Source organism: Capra hircus, chromosome 22 (genome assembly GCF_001704415.2).
Source record: "Capra hircus breed San Clemente chromosome 22, ASM170441v1, whole genome shotgun sequence".
Taxonomy (NCBI): domain Eukaryota; kingdom Metazoa; phylum Chordata; class Mammalia; order Artiodactyla; family Bovidae; genus Capra; species Capra hircus.
The window spans coordinates 44,797,021-44,823,295 of NC_030829.1; the positions used below are offsets into that span (position 1 = coordinate 44,797,021).

At 37.0% G+C, this 26,275-nt stretch overlaps 1 protein-coding gene across 7 annotated transcripts in view; it reads left to right on the forward strand.

The window, feature by feature from the left end:
* The window catches only part of ERC2 (ELKS/RAB6-interacting/CAST family member 2), a 996,291-nt gene that overhangs the window by 324,339 nt on the left and 645,677 nt on the right, over window positions 1-26,275 (forward strand). For all 7 annotated transcript variants that reach the window (XM_018038455.1, XM_018038458.1, XM_018038452.1 and 4 more), the window contains exons 5-6: window positions 4,426-4,581; window positions 19,952-20,119. In XM_018038455.1, coding sequence (XP_017893944.1) covers window positions 4,426-4,581; window positions 19,952-20,119 — 324 coding nt within the window. The remainder of the gene's footprint in view (window positions 1-4,425; window positions 4,582-19,951; window positions 20,120-26,275) is intronic.

A 26,275-nucleotide genomic window follows, 5' to 3' on the forward strand; every position in this document is an offset into this window, starting at 1 on the left:
TTGGTTTCTGTGAACTTCAGGAAAAGCTGTTTCTATTTCACTTTCTCCGTCTCTAAGGAAGGCCTAGAATTATCTGCTTTGAGTGCTTGCTTCTTTGTGAAACACAATCTAGATGAGTATTTGAAAATCCCTACAAAAATTATTTTAAAATATCTGTTATAGATAATATGTAAAGATATTCTGATGAAGATTCTTTGGTGATTGAGAATAAAATATTGCTCTACCTTCTAAAATTCCACTTTGAGGATGCCTCAGCATATGTCTTCACTTAAGTTTTTTTCTCTCCATTGTACACCAGTGCTTGAGTTACTGAGCATGTGCATTTTGTATCTGTTTTGAAAGTGAAAGTTATGTCCGAATCTTTGCAACCCTATGGACCATACAATCCATGCACTTCTCCAGGCCAGAATACTGGAGTGGGTTGCGTTTCCCTTCTCCAGGGGATCTTCCCAACCCAGGAATTGAACCGGGGTCTCCTGAATTGCAGGCTGATTCTTTACCAACTGAGCTATCAGGAAAGACCTCTGTTTTGAAAGGCAATGTTTATGTACCACATTGAGCCTCAGGACATGTGAGATACTTTTCTTCCATAGTCTTCCTTAAATATATATTTTTTAGTGATTTATCTTAGTTTTAGAGATTTTTGAAAAAGAAAAAAAAAATTGTTCTCTTTGAATTCCTGAAACTGAAGCAGTGCAGCAGCTGTAACCATGGCAGTCATTTTCTTTGCCTTAATTTTTCATGCTTATATTTTCTCATGTCTTTTTCTGGCTCAGCATTTTGAATATCTTCTTGGGCAGAATCAATGCACCATCTAATATGTTTGTATTTTGCATGTTTTCTCTTCCCTAGATCTTGCTGATATTCTTCCATTTCCTTTTCTCCATGCTTGTGATTTTGGTTATGAGTTCTTGAAATAGACTTCTTACTGTAAGAACAGAAATATCAATAAGGACAGAAAAATAGATCTTTATTAAAGTAACTTCTACAATATCCATTTCTCTTTCATCTGTTTTCTTTCATTACTTTCTTTTGATATTCTTGGACATCTGTGATTAAAAGAAAAAAGTTTGGGAGGAAAAAGAGGCTGCTTAATTTAAAAAAATTAGTAAAAGTTAAAATATTATTTTAAAAATATGTTTTACTAATTTGGTGAAATTTTAACTCAGATATGTATAGATCAAAAGGATTTTCTCTGTTTCTATGTGATTTCACTCTGATCTTTCTTTAGCAATGTGTAATTTTTAAAGGTCCAGTGAAAAGCTCCTTTTAACCCATTTTGAAGTTAGCAGTTGTGGTAACTGCTAACTAAACTCTTAGAAGTTGACTGAGAGGAAAGCTGAGGGTTTCTTTTCCCCTTGCCTACATGATTGAGATGAAATTTTAACAAATGCTACCAAGAAATAAAATTTAAACTATGGGACTACAAAGTATATTTCAGTACACACATATATTTATATGTGTATAAATATGTGTATAAAGGCTTTCCTAGTAGCTCAGATGGTAAAGCATCTGCCTACAATGCGGGAGACCTAGGTTTGGTCCCTGGATCGGGAAGATCCCCTGGAGAAGGAAATGGCAACCCACTCCAGTATTCATGCCTGGAAAATCCCATGGGCCAAGGAGCCTAGTGGGCTACAGTCCATGGGGTTGCAAAATGTCAGACACGACTAAGAGACTTCACTTCATACTTATGTATAAATACATATGTATACATGTAAATATGTGTACACATGTATACATATAAATATGTCAGTTTAGACTTGAATCTGAAATCAAAGGAGATTTTATATTAAAAAGCAGGAATGTTGAATATTTCTCTCACACAACTTACAGGTAAATTCTTGTAAAAATTGTACTTAGATATTTGTAAATGCTGAAAAATTTGTATCAGTAAAGAGCAGAAATCTACATTAATGTTTTAATAGATTAATGATTAATGTTTTAATAGATATCTTTATATTTTAAAGAAATAATATAGTCTTTCATGGGAGGTAAATAAAATAGTTAATAGTGGGTATATTTGAGTGATGAGATTGGGGTGGATATCATAATTATCTATGTGACTTTTCAAGTTTTCTTTAATGAGCATGTCTTAATTTTATAGTCAGAAAAAATGTCGATTTAAAATGACTCTCATTCATTTATCAGAGAAGGCAATGGCATCCCACTCCAGTACTCTTGCCTGGAAAATCCCATGGACGGAGTAGCCTGGTAGGCTGCAGTCCATGGAGTCACTGAGGGTCGGACACGACTGAGTGACTTCACTTCCACTTTTCACTTTCATGCATTGGAGAAGGAAATGGCAACCCACTCCAGTGTTCTTGCCTGGAGAATCCCAGGGATGGGGGAACCTGGTTGGCTGCCATCTATGGGGTCACACAGAGTCGGACACGACTGAAGTGACTTAGCAGCAGCAGCAGCGGCATTTATTTATAAAGGCTCTTATGAACTTGTAAAAGTTCTTTTTCCATAGCCTTTTCATTATTGCTGCTCTTTTTATCTACAGAGTTAGCATAGCTCAGAATTCAAATGAATCACTAAGAAGGACTCCCTACATTTATCAGCTTGGCCTGCTATAAGAAAATACCACAGGCTGAGTGGCTTAAAAAACAGAAATTTATTTTCTTGCAGTTCTGGAGGCTGGAAGTCTGAGATCAGAGTGCCAGCATGGTTGGATTCCTGTGAGAATCCTGGCTTTCAGACAGTCACCCTCTTGCTCTGTTCTCACATGGCAGGGAGAGAAAACAAGCTCTCTAGTATCTCTTCTTATGAGGACGCTAAGCCCATCATGAGGGTTCCATACTCATGACTCCTAATCCTGATTACCTCCCAAAGGCCTCCTCTCCATAGTGCAGGCTATAAATAAAAACCTGATGGTTATCATTGGATGATAGAATTGTAGGGAATTTTCTCCATTTTTTGTGAATTTCAAGTATATTACTTTTATAACTGAAAAGATACAATAAATACTATTTTAAAAGGAAAATGAAATGCTTACAGAATGGAATGTAATATTCCATAATAATGTTGCAAATTTCAAAATCAATTTCTTTCATCTTCTTGCATTTTTTTTTCTTTTTAAGAATTAATAAGTGTCTTCAGCACTTAGAGCACCCAGGTATGGGAACAGAGTGGAGCTCAGTAAGCTGCTTCTGCTGGTTCTCATTTTTCTACTTTTAACAGTGATGGCAATGTTCATGATAATGAAACATGCCATCGGGCATGTAATATATGAAAGTAAAATAGAAAGTAGCTACAAAATCAGGACAGACATAATTGTTAAAGTTTTTTTCTGAGTTGTTATAAATAGAATAGCCCATTCATTGTCTTTACTTTTAGAACTCTTTTGTTTCTTAGATTCTAAAAAGATGAATTGGTAAAAAAAAATGAGTTAGTGGCTCATTTTTCGTTAACTTCCAATTGCAAATGTAATATAACCTCCTTGAATCTACACAATAAAATGGCAGGGAGATGGTGACAGTGAGAAGACTTGACGTCAAACTTCCAGTGTGTTCCATTCGAAGCACTGATTTGAGTTTAATACCTGAGGTTGAGGAACAGTTTTTCCCTCTATAATGCATCTCCTCTCTTCTCTCCTCTCTTTCTAATGCATCATTTCTTATTACGCTTTACTTTGTGTGTAGAATCTGTCATTTCCTTCTTTAAAGAAAATTACCTATGATTTGTCCTCAATTAACCCCACATTTGAGTGTAATATTTCTAGTTTTTTTTTTAACTCTGTAAATCAATAGGTTAGAAATGCCCTTCAAGATAGTGATTATTTTTTGTCACGCAGGAAGCTGTCTGCTTGCCAAGTAAATCATGATGTGATATATTATTTCCAGTTGCTATAAATTTTCAATATTTAGTGTGTCAGTCATACTAGGTCATGATTCAGTTATTTAATTTCACTTATGTCTGTATTTTAGATGAGAATCCTTTCCCCCATTAGTAGATTTTAATTTCCTTCTCTTTCACAGTCAAATTCCAAGCATGCCTTATAAAACTAGCCACAAAATACACACATGAACAAACCGTTTTTGTGTGTACAAGTAGACTCAAAAATTTTCACTAGTAAACTATCTCTGAAATTATAAATTTGTCTTCTTAAATGTCATTTTTGTTTTTAACACTTTAGATCACTTTTATCACTATTTCTTTATTAATCTGATTGCTATATATGCAACAAACATATCTAGGTAACTCTGTCTTGCATTGACATAAGCTGTTTATTGGGAGCTTAAAAAATAATCTCACAAGTGATCTTCAGAGGTGAAAAAAGTAAATAGTTCTGAATTCAGGGCTGTGTGTACACCATAGTTAATCTATTACTATTGAATAAATTGCTTTCTGAAATTGTTTTGATAATATTGGAAAAGCAATTTTCTTTCCCTCTTTTTTTTTTTTTTTTTTAACCAACAGGACACAAAAATCGCTTCATTGGAGCGAAACATAAGGGATCTTGAGGATGAGATCCAGATGTTAAAAGCCAATGGTGTGTTGAACACTGAGGACCGTGAAGAAGAGATAAAACAAATAGAGGTTTACAAAAGTCACTCCAAGTTCATGAAAACCAAGGTATGTATAGTCCAAAGTTATAAACTTTTATATTCTTAATGTGACTGGAAAGTTATGGTTTATATACATACTTTTCCCAAATACTCACATAATCTGCTTTATGTGATATATGAAATATATGGACAGTAGAGAAGAATGAGGAAAATTTTTAGTTCAAAAGCATAGATACCAGAAAAATCAGGTAAAACTTTTGGTAGAATTTCTACTTCCTAAGGGGTTCAGGATTTTCTAATGAGTTCTTTCAGTGTCCCTCTGTCTTGGGAATTAACATTTATTTTTAATAGTCTTCGCTCTCCAAATTTCCTGAGATTTCATAAGTTTTCTATTTTTAAAAGTTTCTATCTTTGCCAAATTTCTGGCCATCCCTGGAAGGTGATGGTCTTAAAAGGTGTTAATCTTGGAAGCCAATTTAACTGATTTCAGTGGTATGAAGATATTTTGGTTTTAATATAGTATTTGACAGAACTGATTTTGAGTCCCAATGCTATCATTTGCTGAAAATATTCAATCTCTGTGAGCCTCAGTTTCTTCATCCATGAAATACTGATAAGAAAAAGAAAAATACCTGTATCATCGGGTCGCTTTGACAATTCCAGGAGATTATGCATTTAAAATACTTATTTCCTTGACTGATCTCTAGAAAGCATTCAGTCATGTGAGTCATTGTTGTTGAGTGTTATTATTGTTACCTATTGCTATGGGATATTTATGGAATATTATTATAGTAACCGTTTCCATTACTTTCTATCAGTATTGCTAGTTTTAAAGAATTTGGCTTGTATTTTTCAAAATGAAACTTTGAGTTGCAAATGGACAAATCACCTGAAAATCTATTCTTTTTATATATGCAGAATTATTTAATTTCTGAGCAGCCCAATTGGCCTTTAGAGACTTTGAAATACTTTTATTTTTTCCTCTATTTAAGCCATTTTATTTTTGAAAACAATAACCACACCAATTAAAATTATTTTTTTTCTACCACTTCCTCTTAAGTACCCCTGTTCTTATTCTAGGTTTTGCTGTTTGTTGCCTTATAAAATGCAGCAGAGTTGAGTGATGCACACTTCTGTGAGAAGGCAGTGGGAAGTTGAGAGGATAACTGCTTAAATAATGGTTATGATTTTTATCAGTTGTGAAATACATGGACAGTCTTTGCAGAGAATTTGCAAAATTACAGGAGAGAAATAATATGTAGTGTTTACTTTACTCTGTATGTGTGTGCACGTGTGTTTCTCTAGGAAAAACAAAAACCATGCTGTACTTCTGTCAACTTCCATCTGTAAGTTAATGTTGAGATTTTGACTAAAAATTTTCATCAAGGGGTAGAGATATGAGAAGGAGAATGTCCAGTATATTTGAATGTAACTCCTTGCTTTTAATGATGGCCACAGAATGCAGAGCCGGTTTCCTTGCTAAGTCCTCCCTTCTGGTTTCTTTTTGCAGTCCTTTCCTCTTAGAGCGTTGAGCTGACATGCCACAAGCACAGTGTAGGGTGGCCTGCAGACAATGGCCAGATCACTCCAGGAACGAAGACCAGATGTACAGATCTGAGTGAATCCATGAAGATTGGGGGAAATGATTGTTTTGGCTCAAACTTTTCCTCCCTACCCTATCCTGTCATATATCAGTGGAAGATAGTTCAAGCCACTTGTACAACTGAAAATGCCTTGAAATTTGTAAACTCTGTCCCTCAATATAGATTGTGTCCCAGTAAATAAAACATGTATATGGTCTTCAGGAAGCAAGCGATGACCTTTATTAGCCCACAGTCTTCTGAGGCACCATCAGTCCTTGAGCTAGTTTTAACTTTTAATGGTTAGTTACTTTCAAGGGTTCCCAGAGTGGTCAAGTCGGAAGGATGTTCAAGGAGAGAAAAGGAGTACAGCCTGAAAAGAGTGCAGGCTGAAGACTGAAGGAGACTCTGGCAGATTTCTAACCTGCCCTTGATAGCTGCATGACCTTCAGGAGTGACTTAAGTCAGTCAGCCACACTTTCCTCATCTATGAAGTGGGGGCAGCACTGCAAAACTTAGAAAGTGACTCAAAATGTTAAACGAAACTCTGTAGTTAAAACACCTGAGTCAAAAACATAGGCAATGACTATATCCATTATTACTGAAGAAATATAATCAAATATATTAATAATTTTAGTAAGTGCAAAGAGGAACTAAGGCGCCTCTTGATGAGGATGAAGGAGGAGAGTGAAAAAGCTGGCTTAAAGCTTAACATTCATAAAACTAAGATTATGGCATCTGGTCCCATCACTTCATGGCAAATAGATGGGGAAACAGTGAAAGCAGTGACAGATTTTTTTCTTCTCAGACTCCAAAGTCACTGCAGCTGGTGAAATTAAAAGATGCTTGCTACTTGATAGGAATGCTATGACAAACCTAGACAGCGTATTAAAAAGCAGAAACATCACCTTGCTGACAAAAGTCCTTGTAGTCAAAGCTATGATCTTTCCAGTAGTCATGTACAGATGTGAGAGTTGGACCATAAAGAAGGCTGAGCACTGAAGAATTGATGCTTTCAAACTGTGGTGCTGAAGAAGACTGTTGATAGTCCCTTGGACAGCAAGGAGATCAAACCAGTCAATCCTAAAGGATTGGGCTTCCCTGGTGGCTCACCTGGTAAAAAATCTGCCTGGAATGCAGGAGACCTGGGAGACCTGGGTTCAGCCCCTGGCTTGGGAAGATCCTCTGGAGAAGGGAACAGACACGCACTCCAGTATTCTGGCCTGGAGGATTCCATGGACAGTATAGTCCATGGAGTCACAAAGAGTCAGACACGACTGAGTGACTCACTTTCCTAAAGGAAATCCACCCCAAATACTCATCAGAAGGACTGATGCTGAAGCTCCAATACTTTGGCTACCTGATGCAAAGAACTGACTGATTGGAAAAGACCTGATTCTGGGAAAGATCGAAGGCAGGAGGAGAAGGGGACGATAGAGGATGAGATGGTTGGATGGCAATACCAACTCGATGGACGTGTGTTTGAGCAAGCTCCGGGAGTTTGTGATGGACAGGGAAACCTGGCGTGCTGCTGTCCATGGGGTCACAAATAGTTGGGACTCGACTAAGTGACTGAACTGAACTGAAAATTGAATTGCTAGTGTACTTTATGGTCCATTGTAGCTTATTTGGATAACTTTTCTACAAAGTTTGTATGAATGTGTTGCTTGTGAACATCACAGATATCTGAGGAGTTAATTTGTGCAATAGTTGTTGACACACATTGACAAGGAGACTGTTTAGTGTCACCACTGGAGTTTCTTGAATTCTTTTGTTTATATGCAGGATTATATGGATAAAGCTTTCAGTGGTGGATTTTGAGTTCTGTGGTCCCCAAAGGGGCACTAAAAGTTGTGCATGTTCAAAATATTTCCCATTTCCCAATACTTACCACTTAGTTGGGAAAGTAAGAAATGTACTCAAAACACCACCCTGAAGACTTGATGGGAGGAGAGTTCATTTCTGGCTGGAATAATGCAAGTTGTGCAAGGTTAAAGTTAGTGTTTTGTTTTTTGTTTTGGTCAAAATAATCAGATTGGTAAAACTACAGTGATAGGTCTGGGGAAGATTGCCAACTCAAATTATGTCCGAGCATACCTAGAAGGATATGTGAAAATACCATTCTATCCCCAATTCTATACAGTTAAGGAAGTAGGAAGGACTCAAGTCTATATGAAATTACAGACTTTTTCAAAAAATAAATATTATATTTAAATTGCAAAAATCTAGAGATTCTGAAATGTATTTGGGAAATGGAAATGTAATTGTTAAACTCATTTGGTTTACTGAAGCAGAGGTAGAAATGGAAATCATAAGGTGATTTTGGATCCCATCTAGCAGAAAATGGTAAGTTTAATGCAGGGACAGTTGACTTCAGAAACTGTTGTTTTAATAGTTCACAAAGACTCAGAGTCATGATAGAGGAACATTTCAGAAATTCTTATGAAATGCTGCACAAGGAGGGGACTAGAACTCTTTGAAACTAAATCTGAAAATTGCAGCTGTATATTGTTACTTTTGCCTGTGGCTTGTAATGAATATATAGAAAGCTTTTAAGAATGCCCTTTCTTTTACCAGGTCTTCTGGAGAGGCATCTTCAGGGTTTACGAAGGTGCCAGGCTTGGCAGTGCCCACTGATCTATTACTTTAATAGAGGTCTAAATGTGTTCTGTCTTAATTACTTGGAAGCTTACTTTTTTTAATTAGAAAAAAGATTTTAAAAGTTTTAAAGTCAACCTAATCATTAAAAAATAGCTCCTAGAATATCTATGTTCTCATTTGCTTATATTTTTGAAATTTTAGCTGAAAAGTACTTTCATGACCCATTGGTGATACAATTAACTCAGCATTTGGTTCCTTGTCATTAGCCGGGCTTAATCTCAATCAATCTCAATTTCTGTGTGTAACTGTTTGCTCCAAATAGATAATCGCTATCATCATTTAGTCGCTAAGTCATGTCCGACTCTTGCAACCCTGTGGACTATGGTCTGCCAGGCTCCTCTGTCCATGGGATTCTCCAGGCAAGAATACTCGAGTGGGTTGGCATTTCCTTCCCCAGAAATATATAATAAAGGCAGCTAATAGTGATATATACAGACTCATTTTCAGAGATAGAAGAATATTGAAATAATTTTAAATGTTTCAGTGAAAAATTGACATTGTTGTTGTTCAGTCACTAAGTTGTGTCTGACTCTTTCAGACCTCATAGACTACATCACACCAGGCTCCCCTGTCCTTCAGTATCTCCTGGAGTTTGCTCAAATTAATGTCCATTGAATTGGTGATGCTATCTAACCATCTCATCCTCCGCCATCCCCTTCTCCTTTTACATTCAATCTTTCCCAGCATAGGGTTTTTTTTTTCCAATGTGTCAGCTTTTTGCTTCAGGTGGCCAAAGTATTGGAGCTTCCACATTAGCTGAGAATTTGATATAGAAACAATGTTGTGATATGCAAAGTGAGTGCTGCTTGGATTAATTATTAAAATGAGTAAAGACAGGAGGTTGGAGGGAAAGGAAGTATTTTAAGTAGTCCCATGAAATAGCATGTGCTTCCATTTTGTTGCTGAGCAGATGACTAGGACTGGTAGGGCCTCTTGCAAGCTTTGTGATTATGAAGTAGCAGCCAAGACCTAAATTGCTTTTATAAATATGATATCATAAATAGCCATGGTGCAGCCATGAAATTAAAAGACGCTTACTCCTTGGAAGAAAAGTTATGACCAACCTAGACAGCATATTCAAAAGCAGAGACATTACTTTGCCGACTAAGGTCTGTCTAGTCAAGGCTATGGTTTTTCCAGTGGTCATGTATGGATGTGAGAGTTGGACTGTGAAGGATGCTGAGCACCAAAGAATTGATGCTTTTGAATTGTGGTGTTGGAAAAGACTCTTGAGAGTCCCCTGGACTGCAAGGAGATCCAACCAGTCCATTCTGAAGGAGATCAGCCCTGAGATTTCTTTGGAAGGAATGATGCTAAAGCTGAAACTCCAGTACTTTGGCCACCTCAGGCGAAGAGTTGACTCATTGGAAAAGCCTCTGATGCTGGGAGGGATTGGGGGCAGGAGGAGAAGGGGACGACAGAGGGTGAGATGGCTGGATGGCATCACTGACTCGATGGACGTGAGTCTGGGTGAACTCCGGGAGATGGTGATGGACAGGGAGGCCTGGCATGCTGCAATTCATGGGGTCGCAAAGAGTCGGACACAACTGAGTAACTGAACTGAACTGAACATTTTTGAAATAGTAGAAGGTGAATTTCAAAAATGGAAAGGCAGAGTTTAGAATCGCAACATGTGCAAAGCCTGGGATACCAGACATAGTCAGTCAGGATGAAAAGACATGCATCTTTCAAGCCCTCTGGTGCATGCATGTTGTCCCTGAGAACTGAGACTCTGGGGGACCTCCCAAGCTATACAACTCTCCCCTGTGGGAAAGTCCAATTTCTACCCATACTCACAAGGTTTAGAGGAATCAAACTGTGAGGGCAGAATGTAAGAGGCTATGAAAAGCATGAGTTACCTTCAGCAGCACTGTTAAGGCTTTAAGAATGGAATGTACCATATAAATAATTGTTTTCTTACTAGGGAAAGAATGGTGGCATCCCCTGCTGTATACAAGGCTTTGTTCCTAGTCTCACACATTTTTCATCTACTGACCCCAGTACTTCTCTGTTAGCCACTCCCTCTGCAGAGTTTGCCAAACATGCCATTCTGCTGTCTTAGATCTCCCCCTTTATTCTCAATTTGTAACACATTTTCATATTAACCTCTGATGAATTACAAACCTCATAACCCAAACTGCATGATAATAAGCACATCACTTTCTAGACGTGAGGGCCATATCTGCAGTGAAAAAGAAGCTGTTTTCCTTGGCAGAGGAGGTTTTATTGGTGTTAGTTGTGTCACAGATGTAAGTTGTGGAAGAACTTTCAGACGAGATGAAGTGTGCCTGATGTCCACATGGACTTCATATAAAGCATGTGATGTAATTCCGATTGGTTTTTTTTCTTCCCATCATGGAGACAGACCTTCCCCAGCCTCAGTTCTCATGTATGTTCGATTGCATCACTTTCCATTTTTATTGAGTTTATGGCTATAAAAGAATCCAAGGCATATTTTTATGGAAGGATATGATTTTTTTTACCCCACAACTATATTCCCCTTAGAAAAACGTTTTTTCCTGCATAAAATATTTAAAATTTACCTCACAGCAGTGATAGTCTGCAAGTTATTTAAAGCAACTGCCTATTAATATTTATAGGCTGAGATAGTTTTATCATTATCAATCTATTTTTATTGAATGAAGTAGCTATCTGTAGAACCTGCCATGTCTTCCTTCCTATTAAATACCATTCAATTGATGTTAATTTCTTTCACATTCCTCTCTCAATACCCCACTCCCATATGAGATTTCTACTCCGATATTTGTAGACGTTAGCACTAATCAGCTTTTTTTCTTTACTGTAAATATCATCATTGTTTCGGCATGTAGAGTTGAAAGTTTTCTGAGTTTTATTTTCAGATGAATCAGTTTCATATGTTGAATCAACTATATACTGTAATGTCAACTATTCCTTGAATAGTTGCTGATCACAAAAGATTTAATTCATTTTATAATTTTCTCTTTTCCCTCATTTTACTTATATTCTGTTTTTGTGTGTGAGAAAAAGAGAGGGGTATAGGGAGATAACTTACTTTGTTCTAGCTAAAAATCGTAGACTCGTGATTTGTTAAATTACAAAGAAATAATGTACTTCATGGATTGCACAGACCTGAGTAGTGCTGCCACCTGGACACACATACTTAAACCATTGATAATCTCCCACAGTTCTTTTTAGTGAACTTTTCAGCATCCTCAGACTTCTTCTCAAGATTGCCTTCCGGGCAGCCATTATCAAACCTGTAAATGTGGCAAGTATGATGAAACCTCTATGTCCCCCTATCTAGTCTGGGTTCACCCTGCAAGTGGGATTCTATATCAACTTTTATATTTAATTGCTGAACCCTTAAAATTTCTGAAGATGGAGGTCTCACTTCTCTTTAAGCATCTCATTCTGTTTATGCTCAGTAGTTATTATCAGTAGCTTGGTTCTTATTTAGCTAGTTTCAATTACTGGGACAAAAATGATGGATCAAATATAGTTTAAAAACATACAATTTAAAATGTGCTTATGAACTTTCAAGTTAGAAAGAATCTGAAGGGCCAAGTTTAAGCCAAAGCAGGGGACTAGAGTGAAAACTACAGCACTATCTTCCATCTTCTTCTTCTTTTTTAACTGTTTTGTCCACTCCAGGTCTTAGTAGCAGCATATGGGATCTTTATCGTGACATGCTGGATCTTTAATTGTGGCATCCAGGATCTAGTTCACTAGCTAGAGATCGAACCCAGGCCCTCTGCATTGAGAGCGTGCAGTCTTAACCACTGGACCACCAGGGAAATTCCTGGTTTTGTCTTCTTGTTGGCTTTGCTGGACAGATGAACTTGAGCTTCAGTTTTCACAGTCACAGCGACACTGAAGGAAAGTGACAGAAGCTTGAGCCTGCTCAAAATGAGGAGCCAAGTAGGAATCCCACTACCACATAAAGCTGGGATCCCAGACAGCTAGACTCTTAATGCAGGAGTAAAGTAAAAATAAACTGCCCACTCTATTCTCCTCCCACCTAGACTAAGGGGCTCCAGGGAAAATCATTTATTTACCTATTTTAAACCTTTGAGCCAAGATAAAGGTGAAAAAAACTAGCACTGAGAATCTGTAACCACAGCTGGCTCTTGTGCAGATGTGCAGTGTGAGGTGATCCAAGAACTTTCGGTATAGAATGTAGTTTAAAGGAGCCCGTGGTTGGTAGTGCCCAGGTATTGGCTGAGATAAATGTTCTGAAGGACCACATGTTCAACTAAGACCTCTTAGTACTTTTCTCCAGAGAAAGTTCCAAAACACGTGAGTAAAAATTTAAAAAATTTACAAAACCTTCAAGAAAGCAAGTCACTGTAAGCAAAAGCCAACAGAAAGAATGAATAGCAGAACTAGAAGGGAAAGACTTCAGAAATTGAAATTTTAAGACAAACACTATGAAATAAGTATGTTTAGTATGTTAAATCGGAGAAGGCAATGGCACCCCACTCCAGTACTCTTGCCTGGAAAATCCCATGGATGGAGAAGCATGGTGGGCTGCAGTGCATGGGGTCGCGAAGAGTCAGACACGACTGAGCGACCTCCCTTTCACTTTTCACTTTCATGCATTGGAGAAAGAAATGGCAACCCACTCCAGTGTTCTTGCCTGGAGAATCCCAGGAACGGGGGAGCCTGGTGGGCTGCCATCTATGGGGTCGCACAGAGTCGGACACGACTGAAGCGACTTAGCAGCAGCAGTATGTTAAATAAAAGGAGTTGAAAATATGGCTAAAGGGCAAGAGGCTATAAAAATACCAAGGAAATTTAAAAAGAAGCAAATAAAATGACCTAGAAATGGAAAAATATAAAAATGGAAATTTTAAAGTTTGAGAAATATATTTAATCGCAGAGTGGTCATAGCAGAAGAGAAACTTAATAGACTAGAAAATAGGGCAGAAGAAATTAAATGAAAGATAAGAAGATAGAAAACATTAAAGATGCATAGAAGATAGAATGAGAAGATCTAGCACAAATCTAACCCAAATTCTTGAGGAAAGAGAGATAAAATAGGGACAGTTATTATTCAGAAGGCATATTTGAAGAGATAAAAGCTGAGAATTTTCACAAGTATCAGTCTACAAATTCAAAAGTCTTAAAATACCCAAAATAAGATAAATAAAATGAAATCTCTCTATTTGCATCAAAATAAAGACATAAAATCTTAGAGGCAAAGAAAAAGTCTTAACAGAACATTTGTCCAAAGGAGATATATGAATGTCTAACAAGTACGGAAAAAGATGTTTGATAGCATCTTAGTCATTAGAGAAAGCAAAACCATAAGGAGATAACCACTTTATACTTGCTGGAATGATGATGAGTGAAAAGACAGATGATAACAAGTGCTGGTGAGGTTTTAAAGAAATTAGAACCCTCATATGTTTCTAGTGGGAATATAAAATGGTATGCTGCTGCTAAGTCGCTTCAGTCGTGTCCGACTCTGTGCAACCCCATAGACGGCAGCCCACCAGGCTCCCCCGTTCCTGGGCTTCTCCAGGCAAGAACACTGGAGTGGGTTGCCATGTCCTTCTCCAATAAAATGGTATAGTCAGTTTGGAAAACAGGTAGAAATTCTTCAGAAAGCTAAACATAGTTACCATGTGACCTAGCAGTTTCACACCTGTGTTTATATCCGAGATAAATGAAAACATATGTCTCCACACACTTGTACATGAATGGTCTTAGCAGCATTATTAATAGTCAAAATGTGGAAACAACTTAGGTGTCCATCAACTGGTGAATAGATAGAAACAATCATGCATATTCATACAGTGAAGTATTACTCAGCTATAAAGAGCAATGAAGTACTTATTACATGCTACAACATGGATGAAACTTGAAATGTTGTGCTATGTTACAGAAGCCAGTGACAAAGTACGAATATTGAAGAGTGCATTTATATGAGATTCCCAGAAAAGTCCAATCCATAATGTAGATTATTGGTTGCCTAGGGCTAGGTGTAGAGGATGAGGAATGAAGAGTGACTTTTCTATTTATAGAGTTTCATATTAAGATGATGGAAATATTCTAAAAATAAAAGTGTAATCAAATGTCATGCACATATATGGAATATTGCGCCCAACAATTGTTGGATCCATAATCTTTTTAAGCATATAGTATACAGAATGCTTCCATGGTGGCTCAGACAGTAAAGCATCTGCCTGCAATGCAGAGACCTGGGTTCAATCCCTGGGTTGGGAAGATCCTCTGGAGAAGGAAATGGAAGCCCACTCCAGTACTCTTGCCTGGAAAATTCCATGAATGGAGGAGCCTGTTAGGCTACAGTCCATGGGGTCGCAAAGAGTCAGACACAACTAAGCGACTTCACTTTTCACTTTCATAAAGGATGCATTTATGATTACTGACTACATACTCTGCATAAAGCAAGATACACCAAATTTCAAATGAATACTGTAGAACAGACCATGTTCTCTACTCACAAAGCAAGTAAGACATAAAAAAAAGAGATAACTAGGAAACACTTATGTGTTTGGAGATTAAGAAACATACTTTTAAGTTATTCATGGTTCAAGGGATAATAATAGAGATTGGAAAATATTTAAGGCTATACAATAATGTCAAGGTATATCAAACTAGAGAGAGTGAGCTAAAATGATACTGACAGGAAAATATATGCTCTTAAAGCTCATACATGGAAAGAAAAAACTATGAAAATTAGTGAGATAATATTCCAACTTAAGCTTAGGAAAAGAAAATAGAATAAACCCAAGGAAAATATGAAAAGAAAATAATTTAAAAATTAGAGCCGAAACTAATGAAATAGAAAATAAAAATGTTGGATGTCAACAGAACCAAAATTGGCTCTTTGAAGAGGTTATTTAGTGGGACATGCTTCTGCTGAGATTCATCAGGAAAATAATTAAAAATAAAAATATTAGGAATGAAAAATGATAGTCATACATACCATTATATCAAATATAAATGAGTTTTATGAAAACTTCATGCCAACAGGCTGAAAATTTAGATGAAATGAAAGTCTTTTAATGAAAACAACTTAGCAAAGTTGATTCACATAATTAGAAACATGGATATTCCTATAATCATTAAAGATGGATGAAGTAAGGAATGGTCTTTGGAAAAAGAAAATACCAGCTCTGGATGATTTTTAATGAACTTCAGTAAAAAAAATTTTTTTGCAGTTTTACACAAATTATTTCAGAACACACTAAAAGAATGAACACTCCTTACTTTATTTGGAAATTAATGCTAAAACTTGATAAAGATAGCACAAGATAGGAAAATTACAAATCAGTCTTGCCCATAAGTGTAGAAATGCTGACAAAATATTAGCAAGATGAATCCAGTAATATATAAAAATAATAATGCATCATGATGAAGTGGAATATTTCACAGTAATGCATGGAGAGAGTAATATTTTAAAAATCCGTTAATATAATTTATTATATTAAAGGGGAAAATGTGATAAATCACCAGGTGCAGAAAAATGCTTGATAATATTAAGCATTCCTTAATGATTGAAAAAACAACTCTTGACAGAGTTGTAATAAAAGGGAACTTTCTAAAACTTGAGTGCCTATAAAAAGCTAAAGCAAACATCAAGCTTAATGACGAAACACTGAAATTCTTCCCTTTAAGACCAGGAACAAGACAGAAGCCACAAATTCCACCAGGAATATCAGAAAAGTTCCTCTCTGTCTTTCTGCATGGCTTGATAGTGTGGCTGGCATAGACTTCTTCACAGCCAAGTGGTCACAGGGTGGCTGGACTTCTGTCTTTGTGGTTAGCTTCCAGTGAGAGGAAGCTAAAGCCACTAGTTCTCCTAGAGGCTAGAACACACATACTGACACTTGTTCTGCATTTTGCTAGCTGAAGCAAGTCACAGTCCAGTCCATGCTCAAGAGGAGGGTAAATAGACTTCTCCTTTAGTTGTGAGGAATGGCATATGTGTATAAGTAGGAAGAAATTGGTGGCAGTCATTTTTAGAGGTCTTCTACCATAACTCCTACCAGACTGGCCAAAATGTAAAACTCCAATGACATATGATATTGGCAAAGACATGGAGTGATTGGCACATTTACACATTGCTTATGACCATAGAAATTAATATAAGTCCTTTAGAAAACACTTTAATGTTATCTAGTGAATATGAAGATGTGCATATTTAACTTCTAGATTATTTTTTACAATGTGTACCAGGTAGTATGTATAAGAATGTTCAGAAGATCTCTGGCCTTTCTGTTTTGTTCCATTGATCTATATTTCTGTCTTTGTGCCAGTATCATACTGTCTTGATGACTGTGGCTTTATAGTGGAGCCTGAAGTCAGGCAGGTTGATTCCTCCAGTTCCATTCTTCTTTCTCAAGATTGCTTTGGCTATTCAAGGTTTTTGGTATTTCCATACACATTGTGAAATTATTTGTTCTAGCTCTGTGAAAAATACCGCTGGTAGCTTGATAGGGATTGCATTGAATCTGTAGATTGCTTTGGGTAGTATACTCATTTTCACTATACTAATTCTTCCGATCCATGAACATGGTATATTTCTCCATTTATTAGTGTCTTCTGCACAACAAAGGAAACTATAAGTAAGGTGAAAAGACAGTCTTCGGAATGGGAGAAAATAATAAATAGCCAATGAAGCAACTGACAAACAACTAATCTCAAAAATATACAAGCAACTTATGCAGCTCAATTCCAGAAAAATAAACGACCCAATCAAAAAATGGGCCAAAGAACTAAATAGACATTTCTCCAAAGAAGACATTCAGATGGCAAAGAAACACACGAAAAGATGCTCAACATCGCTCATTATCAGAGAAATGCAAATCAAGACCACAATGAGGTACCATTTCACACCAGTCAGAATGGCTGTGATCCAAAAGTCCACAAGCAATAAATGCTGGAGAGGGTGGGGAGAAAAGGGAACCCTCTTACACTGTTGGTGGAAATGCAAACTAGTACAGCCACTATGGAGAACAGTGTGGAGATTCCTGAAAAAACTGGAAATAGAACTGCCTTATGACCCAGCAATCCCACTGCTGGGCATACACACCAAGGAAACCAGAACTGAAAGAGACACATGTACCCCAATGTTCATCACAGCACTGTTTATAATAGCCAGGACATGGAAGCCACCTAGATGTCCATCAGCAGATAAATGGATAAGAAAGCTGTGGTACATATACACAATGGAGTATTACTCAGCCATTAAAAAGAATACATTTGACTCAGTTCTAATGAGGTGTATGAAACTCGAGCCGATTATACAGAGTGAAGTAAGCCAGAAAGAAAAACAGCAATATAGTATACTAACACATATATATGGAATTTAGAAAGATGGTAATGATAACCCTGTATGCGAGACAGCAGAAGAGACACAGATGTATAGAACAGACTTTTGGACTCTGTGGGCGAGGGAGAGGGTGGGATGATTTGGGAGAATGACATTGAAACATGTATACTATCATATAAGAAATGAATCGCCAGTCTAAGTTCGATACAGGATACAGGATGCTTGGGGCTGGTGCACTGGGATGACCCAGAGAGATGGTATGGGGAGGTAGGTGGGAGGGGGGTTCAGGATTTGGAACTCATGTACACCCATGGTGGATTCATGTTGATGTGTGGCAAAATCAATACAGTATTGTAAAGTAAAATAAAGTAAAAAAAAAAAAAGGATGTTCAGAATAGCATTTTTCATAATAGCAAAAAACAAAAACAAAAAAACCTGGAAATAAGTCCGAATGTCTGTTAACAGCACAGTAGACAAATACTTTTGATGAAGTCTTACAATGGAATACTGTTCAGTTCAGTCGCTCAGTTGTGTCTGAGTCTTTGCGACCCCATGTACTGCAGCACGCCAGTCTTTCCTGTCCATCGCTAACTCCTGGAGCCTACTCAAACTCATGTCCATCACATCGGTGATGCCCTCCAACCATCTCATCCTCTCTCATCCCCTTCTCTTCCCGCCTTCAATCTTTCCCAGCATCAGGGTCTTTTCAGATGAGTCAGTTCTTTGTATCACGTGGCCAAAGTATTGGAGTTTCAGCTTCAGCATCAGTCCTTCCAATGAATATTCAGGACTGATTTCCTTTAGGATGGACTGGTTGGATCTCCTTGCAATCCAAGGGACACTCAAGAGTCTTCTCCAACACCACAGTTCAAAAGCATCAATTGTTCTGCGCTCAGCTTTCTTTATAGTCCAACTCTCACATCCGTACATGACTACTGGAAAAACCATAGCTTCGACTAGATGGACCTATGTTGGTAAAGTAATGTCTCTGCTTTTTACTGTGCTATCTATGTTGGTCATAGATTTTCTTCCAAGGAGCAAGCTTGTACCTTAATGAAAATGAACACATTGCACAAATAGGAACTGGATTTAATCTTGAAGATATTAGATTGAGTAGAAAAAAGCAAAAAGCTAAAAAAGAAAACACAGTGCAAATAAAGTTAAAAACCATGCAAAATTAAATAGTATAGAATTTACAGGTGCAGAAAAATAAGATAAGCTTGAAAGACAAATAAGAAAAGGATGAACACAAAATTTAGGGTGGTGATTGTTTCCAGAGAGGGAAAGGAAATAGAAACGGGTTGGGAATTGGATAATTCTAGTGATCCTTTTAGTGAATTGAGTAATGAATGTTTCTTGTATTATTTTTCCATTTTATGTATTTTTGATGTCCTTTTGTATCTTTTTAATATGTAATATAAGAAAAAAGATCCCTCAGTGCTTGTTTTTTGGGGGTGAGGATTCTCTTCTGTCGAATGATGCTCTTGAATGATCATTTCCATTGTGGAGTATCAGAGAAGGTCTAGATTCTGTCTTGGGTAATTACCTTTGTTAGCTTCCTGTTGACCCTTCTGAGGACTGTGGTCAATAGACCTTATTTTTTCTTGGATGAGTTTGGCTTTGGCCAGGAAGCCTTCATTCCATTGTGAACCTTGGTTCTCAGTGGTGTGGCAGATAGAAAGCATCTTGTGGACCTTACCTTTCCTGTTTTCTATTGTCAGTTGCCCTTGAAGAGGCTCCCTGGACCCCTAAGACTAAGTGACTCCCAAGGCTGTATTTTTAAGCGCATGGTCTGCCATGTTGTAGTAATTAATGATCACTAGCTCTTGAAAATTTAAGAGAATTCTGTAGTCCTCAAATGTAAAGAGTAGGAGCTGTAGCTTATAATTTTTTGTAATTTCATTGTTTTACAGATTGATCAGTTGAAGCAGGAGCTTTCAAAGAAAGAGTCAGAACTTCTTGCCTTACAAACAAAGCTTGAAACTCTTAGCAATCAGAATTCAGATTGCAAGCAACACATTGAAGTGCTTAAAGAGTCACTTACTGCCAAAGAACAGAGAGCTGCCATTCTTCAGACTGAGGTAAGGTACTGTTTCAGGACAGTAGACATTGAATTGACAGCAAATATCCTACCCAAACTGCTTTCATTAGAAGACTCCCTTATCCAAATCCTTGGGGCCAGATACATCTTGGATATCAGATATCTTGGGGATTTTGGAAAGGTAAGATCTGTTGCATGAATCATGGATTGTCTAACCCTCCCAGTGGGGTTGCAACAATATCCCATAAACAAATATATGAATATTTGTGCAGAGAAAAAAATTTTTTACACTTAAATAGTATAATTAAAGCATATATCAGAAACCTCCTATTGATTTGTGTTAGGTTGTGCCACCAAAGGAGTTTGCTTTGCTTTTCTTTTTTTTTGAGTTTTTATTTTTTTGAATGTTGGAACCACAGATAATGATTGTACCTGAAATGGTTTCGTTTTATCAAAAATCATAAAAACATCAGAATGGCTTCTACCTTCCTGTTACTGTGTGTCTGTGTAGGCTTCACTCCTGGCACCCTTATCTTTCATACTTCCTAAGAGTGTCCTCAGATTTCAAGATTATTTTACCCTTGGAAGAAAGTTGATATTGTTTCAACTTATTCATACAGTTTCTTAAATGAAATATGATTTTTTATTTTTTATTCATATGTAGAAAAAAAACCCCTAAATAACTTGTTACTATCCTACTTTCTTGCTTCTTCTCCTTAAATTATATCTTGGGTCTATTAAGAATTGCAAAACACAAACTAGTTATTATAAATAAAACAATTACTAGAATATAAATTATTACATGGAGTCAATAGCAAAGAATACAGTGAATCTCCCTCATTTTTGTGTTGAGGCACTGTTTTACATGGATTACTTTAGAAGGCAGTCTACTTGAGTTACATATTGTTTCTTGTGCTCTTGAAGCCATGTCTTTGCATGTATACAGTTTGGGGTCTTTGGGAAAGTTTGGATTTTCTGTAGGAGTTACTGGGGCCATAGAGTAGACCTGTGTCCTCAGCCAAGGTGCAGGAAAATGCACAGAGGAGAAGGGAAACAGGCTCCAGGTTGGACAGGTCTTGGCCTGGACCTGATCGGTCTATGCACTTCATTGGTCAATAGGCAGTTAATTGGTAGCTTCAAGCCAAAACTGTCATTTTGGCCTTAATGATGTAGATATTTTACATATAAGAAATATCATTTTTAGTTGTGTATAGTTCCACTGTGAATGTAGAAGCTTGGATATTTAAATTTTTAAGGCATAAATATGAACTACACCTTAATTGAAGGTTGACTTGTATAATATTTGAGGAAACAGCAGTGAAGAGCAGTGAACCTGAAACTGTGCTAATATTATGCTATATTAGTATATATTACTACTATATAGTATAGCATATACTATAGAACTGTGCTATCTAATACTATAAAACTATGCTGTGCCTGACCACCAGGCACATGGGTCTATTCAAATCTAGATTAAGTAAAGTGCAGTTAAATTTAGACTGTAGCTTCTCAGTCACACTAGTCACTTTTCATGTATTTAATAGTCACATGTAGTTTGAGACTAGTGTATGGGATAGCACAGCTATATATAGAACATTTCCATGTAGTCCTTGTCTGTTGGCTTATTGGGACAAATCCTGCTCTCTGCCTGATTTTGTAAAGTTTTATTAGAACACAACCATACTCTTTCATCTATGTGCTGTCTTTGGTTGCTTTTGTGTTGAAAATATTTACTCTCTGGTCCTTTACAGAGAAAGTTTGCCATTTATGGCACGTGATTTCTTGGTGAGAGGATTGATTGGAAATTTGCATGCCTGGTTTGTCTTTTCTCTAACAGTCTTACTCTGAACAGGGCCAGATTTGCTAACCTCCTTTCTATGAGCACAAGCTTTTCTTTAAAGTGGACATTCACAGAGCAACAGGTTGTATCACAGTTGTCTTACATTGGCAGTAATAATATCACTACTAATAAAGTTACTGTAATTGTGTTGTTGTGTATGGGTAGAAGGAAACTTAAGATGCAAGGCAGTCTGTTGAGATATGGCCCAGGCTTCCTGATAGTTCCCCTCCAGAAGGAAGGAATGAGAAAAGTCAGCTTAGAAAAGCTTACTATCTTCCTTTCACTGCCTTGTATTGATGAGTGCTCTATTCCCCAGCCTTTTTCCCTTTTCTTATCCTGTCCCCTTGTATTTTGCATCTCTCGAATTACTGCAGTTCAAATTAGACCTATATATATTTCATGAAAAAGACAGTGGTGACATTATATCGATAGCTTTCATCCCACAGTCAATAATTAAAATGACCCAATAAAGAGACGGCACTTTGAAGTAGAAAAAATTATTCTCCATGTGTAGAGAAAGTGAGATGATTTTCTGGTTTTCTGCTTTGAAGTTGGGAGTGTGAGATTAATGATTTTATCAGCTGGAAACATACAAGGAATTTTCTTTTGCATTTTTTCTTCTTTTAAAATCTTCATAAATGGAAATGGAAAGAGTTATCTAATGATATCCATCTCTTAGAGGAAGCAATTTAGGTTGAAATTAGCTCTAATTGTTGGATCATAGGGAAAGGATTTTTGGCAGCCCGGTAAAATACATTAAAGTGATTTTCCTGCTTCTTGGAAAAACAGAGGAAAATAAGAGTCTCCCTACCTAATGTGGGTTAGTGGGTGAGTATTCAGTACATGAGATGTTTCCTTGAGCCCTACAACGAAAGAACTGAGCTTACATTCCTGTGAAAGGCATGGTTTCATCCTTGGAAGAGTTTATAAAATGATAGCTCCTTCCAGGTAGATTCCTAAGTCTTTACGAACACTCTTGCCAAAATAGAAGATGACTTTCTCTAGAATGGGAAGAGGCCTTCCTGCATCTCTGGAAAACCTTTGCCATTAGCTGTCTTTGGCTTCTCTTTAAGAATATGGTGAAAGTGACAGATGTTACTGACTCAACAATTCATCTCCATAAGGAAGGCTTTTTACCACCATGCAATTTGCATTTGGGAGGTGGTAGGTTGAAGGGTGGGACAAGGGGGAAGGCAAGTTGTCTGGGTTTGTGGCTATGTGGCTTGGCTCCTGGATAGATTTGTTTTAACTTGTGCAGATGCCCAGATGCTCTTTGACATGTGTGCAGTAAATCAGCGGAATAATAATTACACATACACACACGCACAGACACCACATAGCTCTTAACATAGCATTTTACTTTTTAAAATAGCTTCAAAGAACCCTAACGCCAAGTATCTTACTTTGCTAGTTCCCTTGATGTTTTCCACGTACTAATTTACCCTTATCAACCAACACATTAATTTCATGTGCATAGAGATAATAATAAATTGACTTTAGTTCCTTGACTTTTATGAATTTCAATGAATAATTGCCAACATATCCAGAAATTACAAAGAAAGGCCTAGCTATTATTTTATCATCTGAAGTAAAATGTGCTATGAAAAAGCAGCATTTAGAAGTGGGAGATGTGTGCACATGCCTTAATCTCCCCATTTAATCACTGTGACGTAAACAAGACTTAAATTTCTGAGCCTCCACATCTTGACTGTAAAATGGCAGCGTTATGCCAGCTTGATGTGTCCATATGAGAAGTGTTTAGATTCTTCTAAAGGGTTTTAACTATCAGTTGTGTTGACTATCATCACTGCTGTGATTTTTATCACTATTGCACATCAGGATATTTGGGGAACACTCCACCTCACTTCTCTTACCATCCATTCTGTGTGTTCTACCTTTGTGTGTCTCCTTTGAATTTTTGGTATCTGCTTTTACTGAGTTCAGACTTTTATATTTCAGTTGAGTCACTTTTTTATGTCTTAGAATGTTGCAGAGAAATGAAGATACTATGAAAATGCCATCTATTTTGTTCTGGCTTCAAATTAAAAGGTGTCTGTGTGTTTTCTTGCAAGTACACTTTGCCCCAGCCCAGTATGATTCCCTAAGTGCCAAGCATGATGTCTCTTCTGTATGTTTTCTGGAAGATACGTTATATGACAGTGGTATATGATGGTTGCTTTTATACTCATTTGTTCCAAGTAGTTAGGGAAACCTCCTACTGGTCTAAAAGAAAACACTTGACAACCTGTTAATTAAAAAATGTATGGGTTTAGTGTTGACAAGGTGAGAGGCAACACATGCAGGTTAGGTTAGTGGCAGCTCCTTGGCAATGATCCATAACATTTTTGATTTTGGTTTTTAAATGTCATCAATATAAGAAAATGTCGTGCAGTCTTTTGGTTCACTCCTCAGAAAATTAACCTCAGCACATCCATGCTTATACATGCCATAACGTATATACTTTCAGGTAGTTTACATATACCCTGAAGCATTTCCAAGAGTTTCGCATTAAAGATCCCCGCCCTATGGATTTCATGAATTTTTCATTCAACATATATATTTTGAATGGCTACTATGTGCCACATTTGGCTCCTGCCTTTATTGAGTCAACATTATAGTTATATGATATATATGGATATATGATAGAGAGCTGATCAGAATACCTTGAATACTCACTGAATCTATTATCACTTGTTGGTAATAATCCCACACAAAATCTTAATTGGGCTTCATCTCTCTTTGCTTCTTTAAAAGCAGACAAAAGGAAACAAAGAAGCTAGAATTAAAATGTTTAGCTCCTTTGACAACTGAAGTATGCAAGCTATATGAAAATAGCCATTTATATCTCTTGTAATTTAAGGCTAACATTGCTAAGGGTTCCCTCCTGGTTCAGTGGTAAGGAGTTCACTTGCCAGTGCAGGAGACATTACTTTGATCCTTGGGTCGGGAAGATCCCCTGGGGAAGGGACTGGCTACCCACTCCAGTATTCCTAAGGTGATTACACTGTTAATGTTAAGATTTTATGTTTTGATTTAAACCTATCCTCTGGTTCTCCTTGAGAAAAGGAATTATATTTATAGACTTACAGATTATTTCAGGATTTCCTGCATCTACTTAGAAATGCTTCAGTCAGCTATACTTTAGACAGACCCTCCCCTGAACTTGTCGGAACAAGCAGCATATTCTTTGATAATATTTTATTAAGCATCTATGACACACAGGTGCTTGACAATGTGGGATCCATAATCTCAGAGGATACGGGTCTTGGATTTAGTAATTTAATTACATTGCTCGAATGTCTACTAAGTACAAGACATGACTGCTCTGTTGACTTTCAAAAACTGTAGCTGTTTTCCATGCAATATGTTATTTTAAACTTGACTTACAGCTTGTGAATTTGGTATTGTTGTCTCCTTTTCTTAAGACTAGGAAATAGAGGTTCAGAGAGAATATGTATCTTGCTCAAGGTCGAACAGTGAGTGACAGACTTGGGTTCTCAAGTTCTAAAACTCTTTAACTAGAAATCTAGCACTTTTCAAGCATCCCAGTGGACCAAGGGTTTCTTTGTGTTAAGTAAGTGATATATATTATCTCGTTTAATATTCATGGCAAAGGTTATGCCAGATTTTATAATTCTGTATTTAACAGGGAGGTTCACTAGGGATTCAAGAATGCTCACTAGATACAACCCTGTACTGTCTATAAATAGGGATAAGAATGAATAACTCTGAGATCGTAAATTCTTACAGTAACATTGTGGCTATAGCAATAGCGCTGTGGACATATTAATGTGGGGTATTGTCCAAACTATAGGGAGGATACTATTTTTATGAAGTCTAGAATTCCAGTATATTAAGAATTTATTGTATATTATTTAATTTTTATTTCTTTAAAAATGTTTAGGATTGTGTATATATGTACATATTCATACATGCATTCACCCTTTGTAGGAAAAAAAAAAAGGAATAGGCAACAGTATCTTACTGTTTTTTATTTTTGTAGGAGTCTCAGGTGATCTTTAAGTGGTCTATGATACACTTACTGTACATATGTAGTATAAAAATTAAATACATTCTTAAGAGAAATGGTGAGGATAATTTCTTCAGGGAGACTGCAAGGTACTGGTGGAGGAGGAGGTGCTTTTTAAGCCCACGGCAGCATTTTTTGTTCCTCTGAGTCATGGATGATTCAGTGTGATAACACACCTCGTGGAGCTGTCAGTTCTCATGATGAATCATAAAACCAAGCTTTGACTGTGAACATGTTGTTTTATGGAGACAAGACACATTTTATGAGTCCTTGTTTCTGGGTTTGTTTCTCATTGAAATGGGTCCTCCACCCCACTTCAAGGTGAG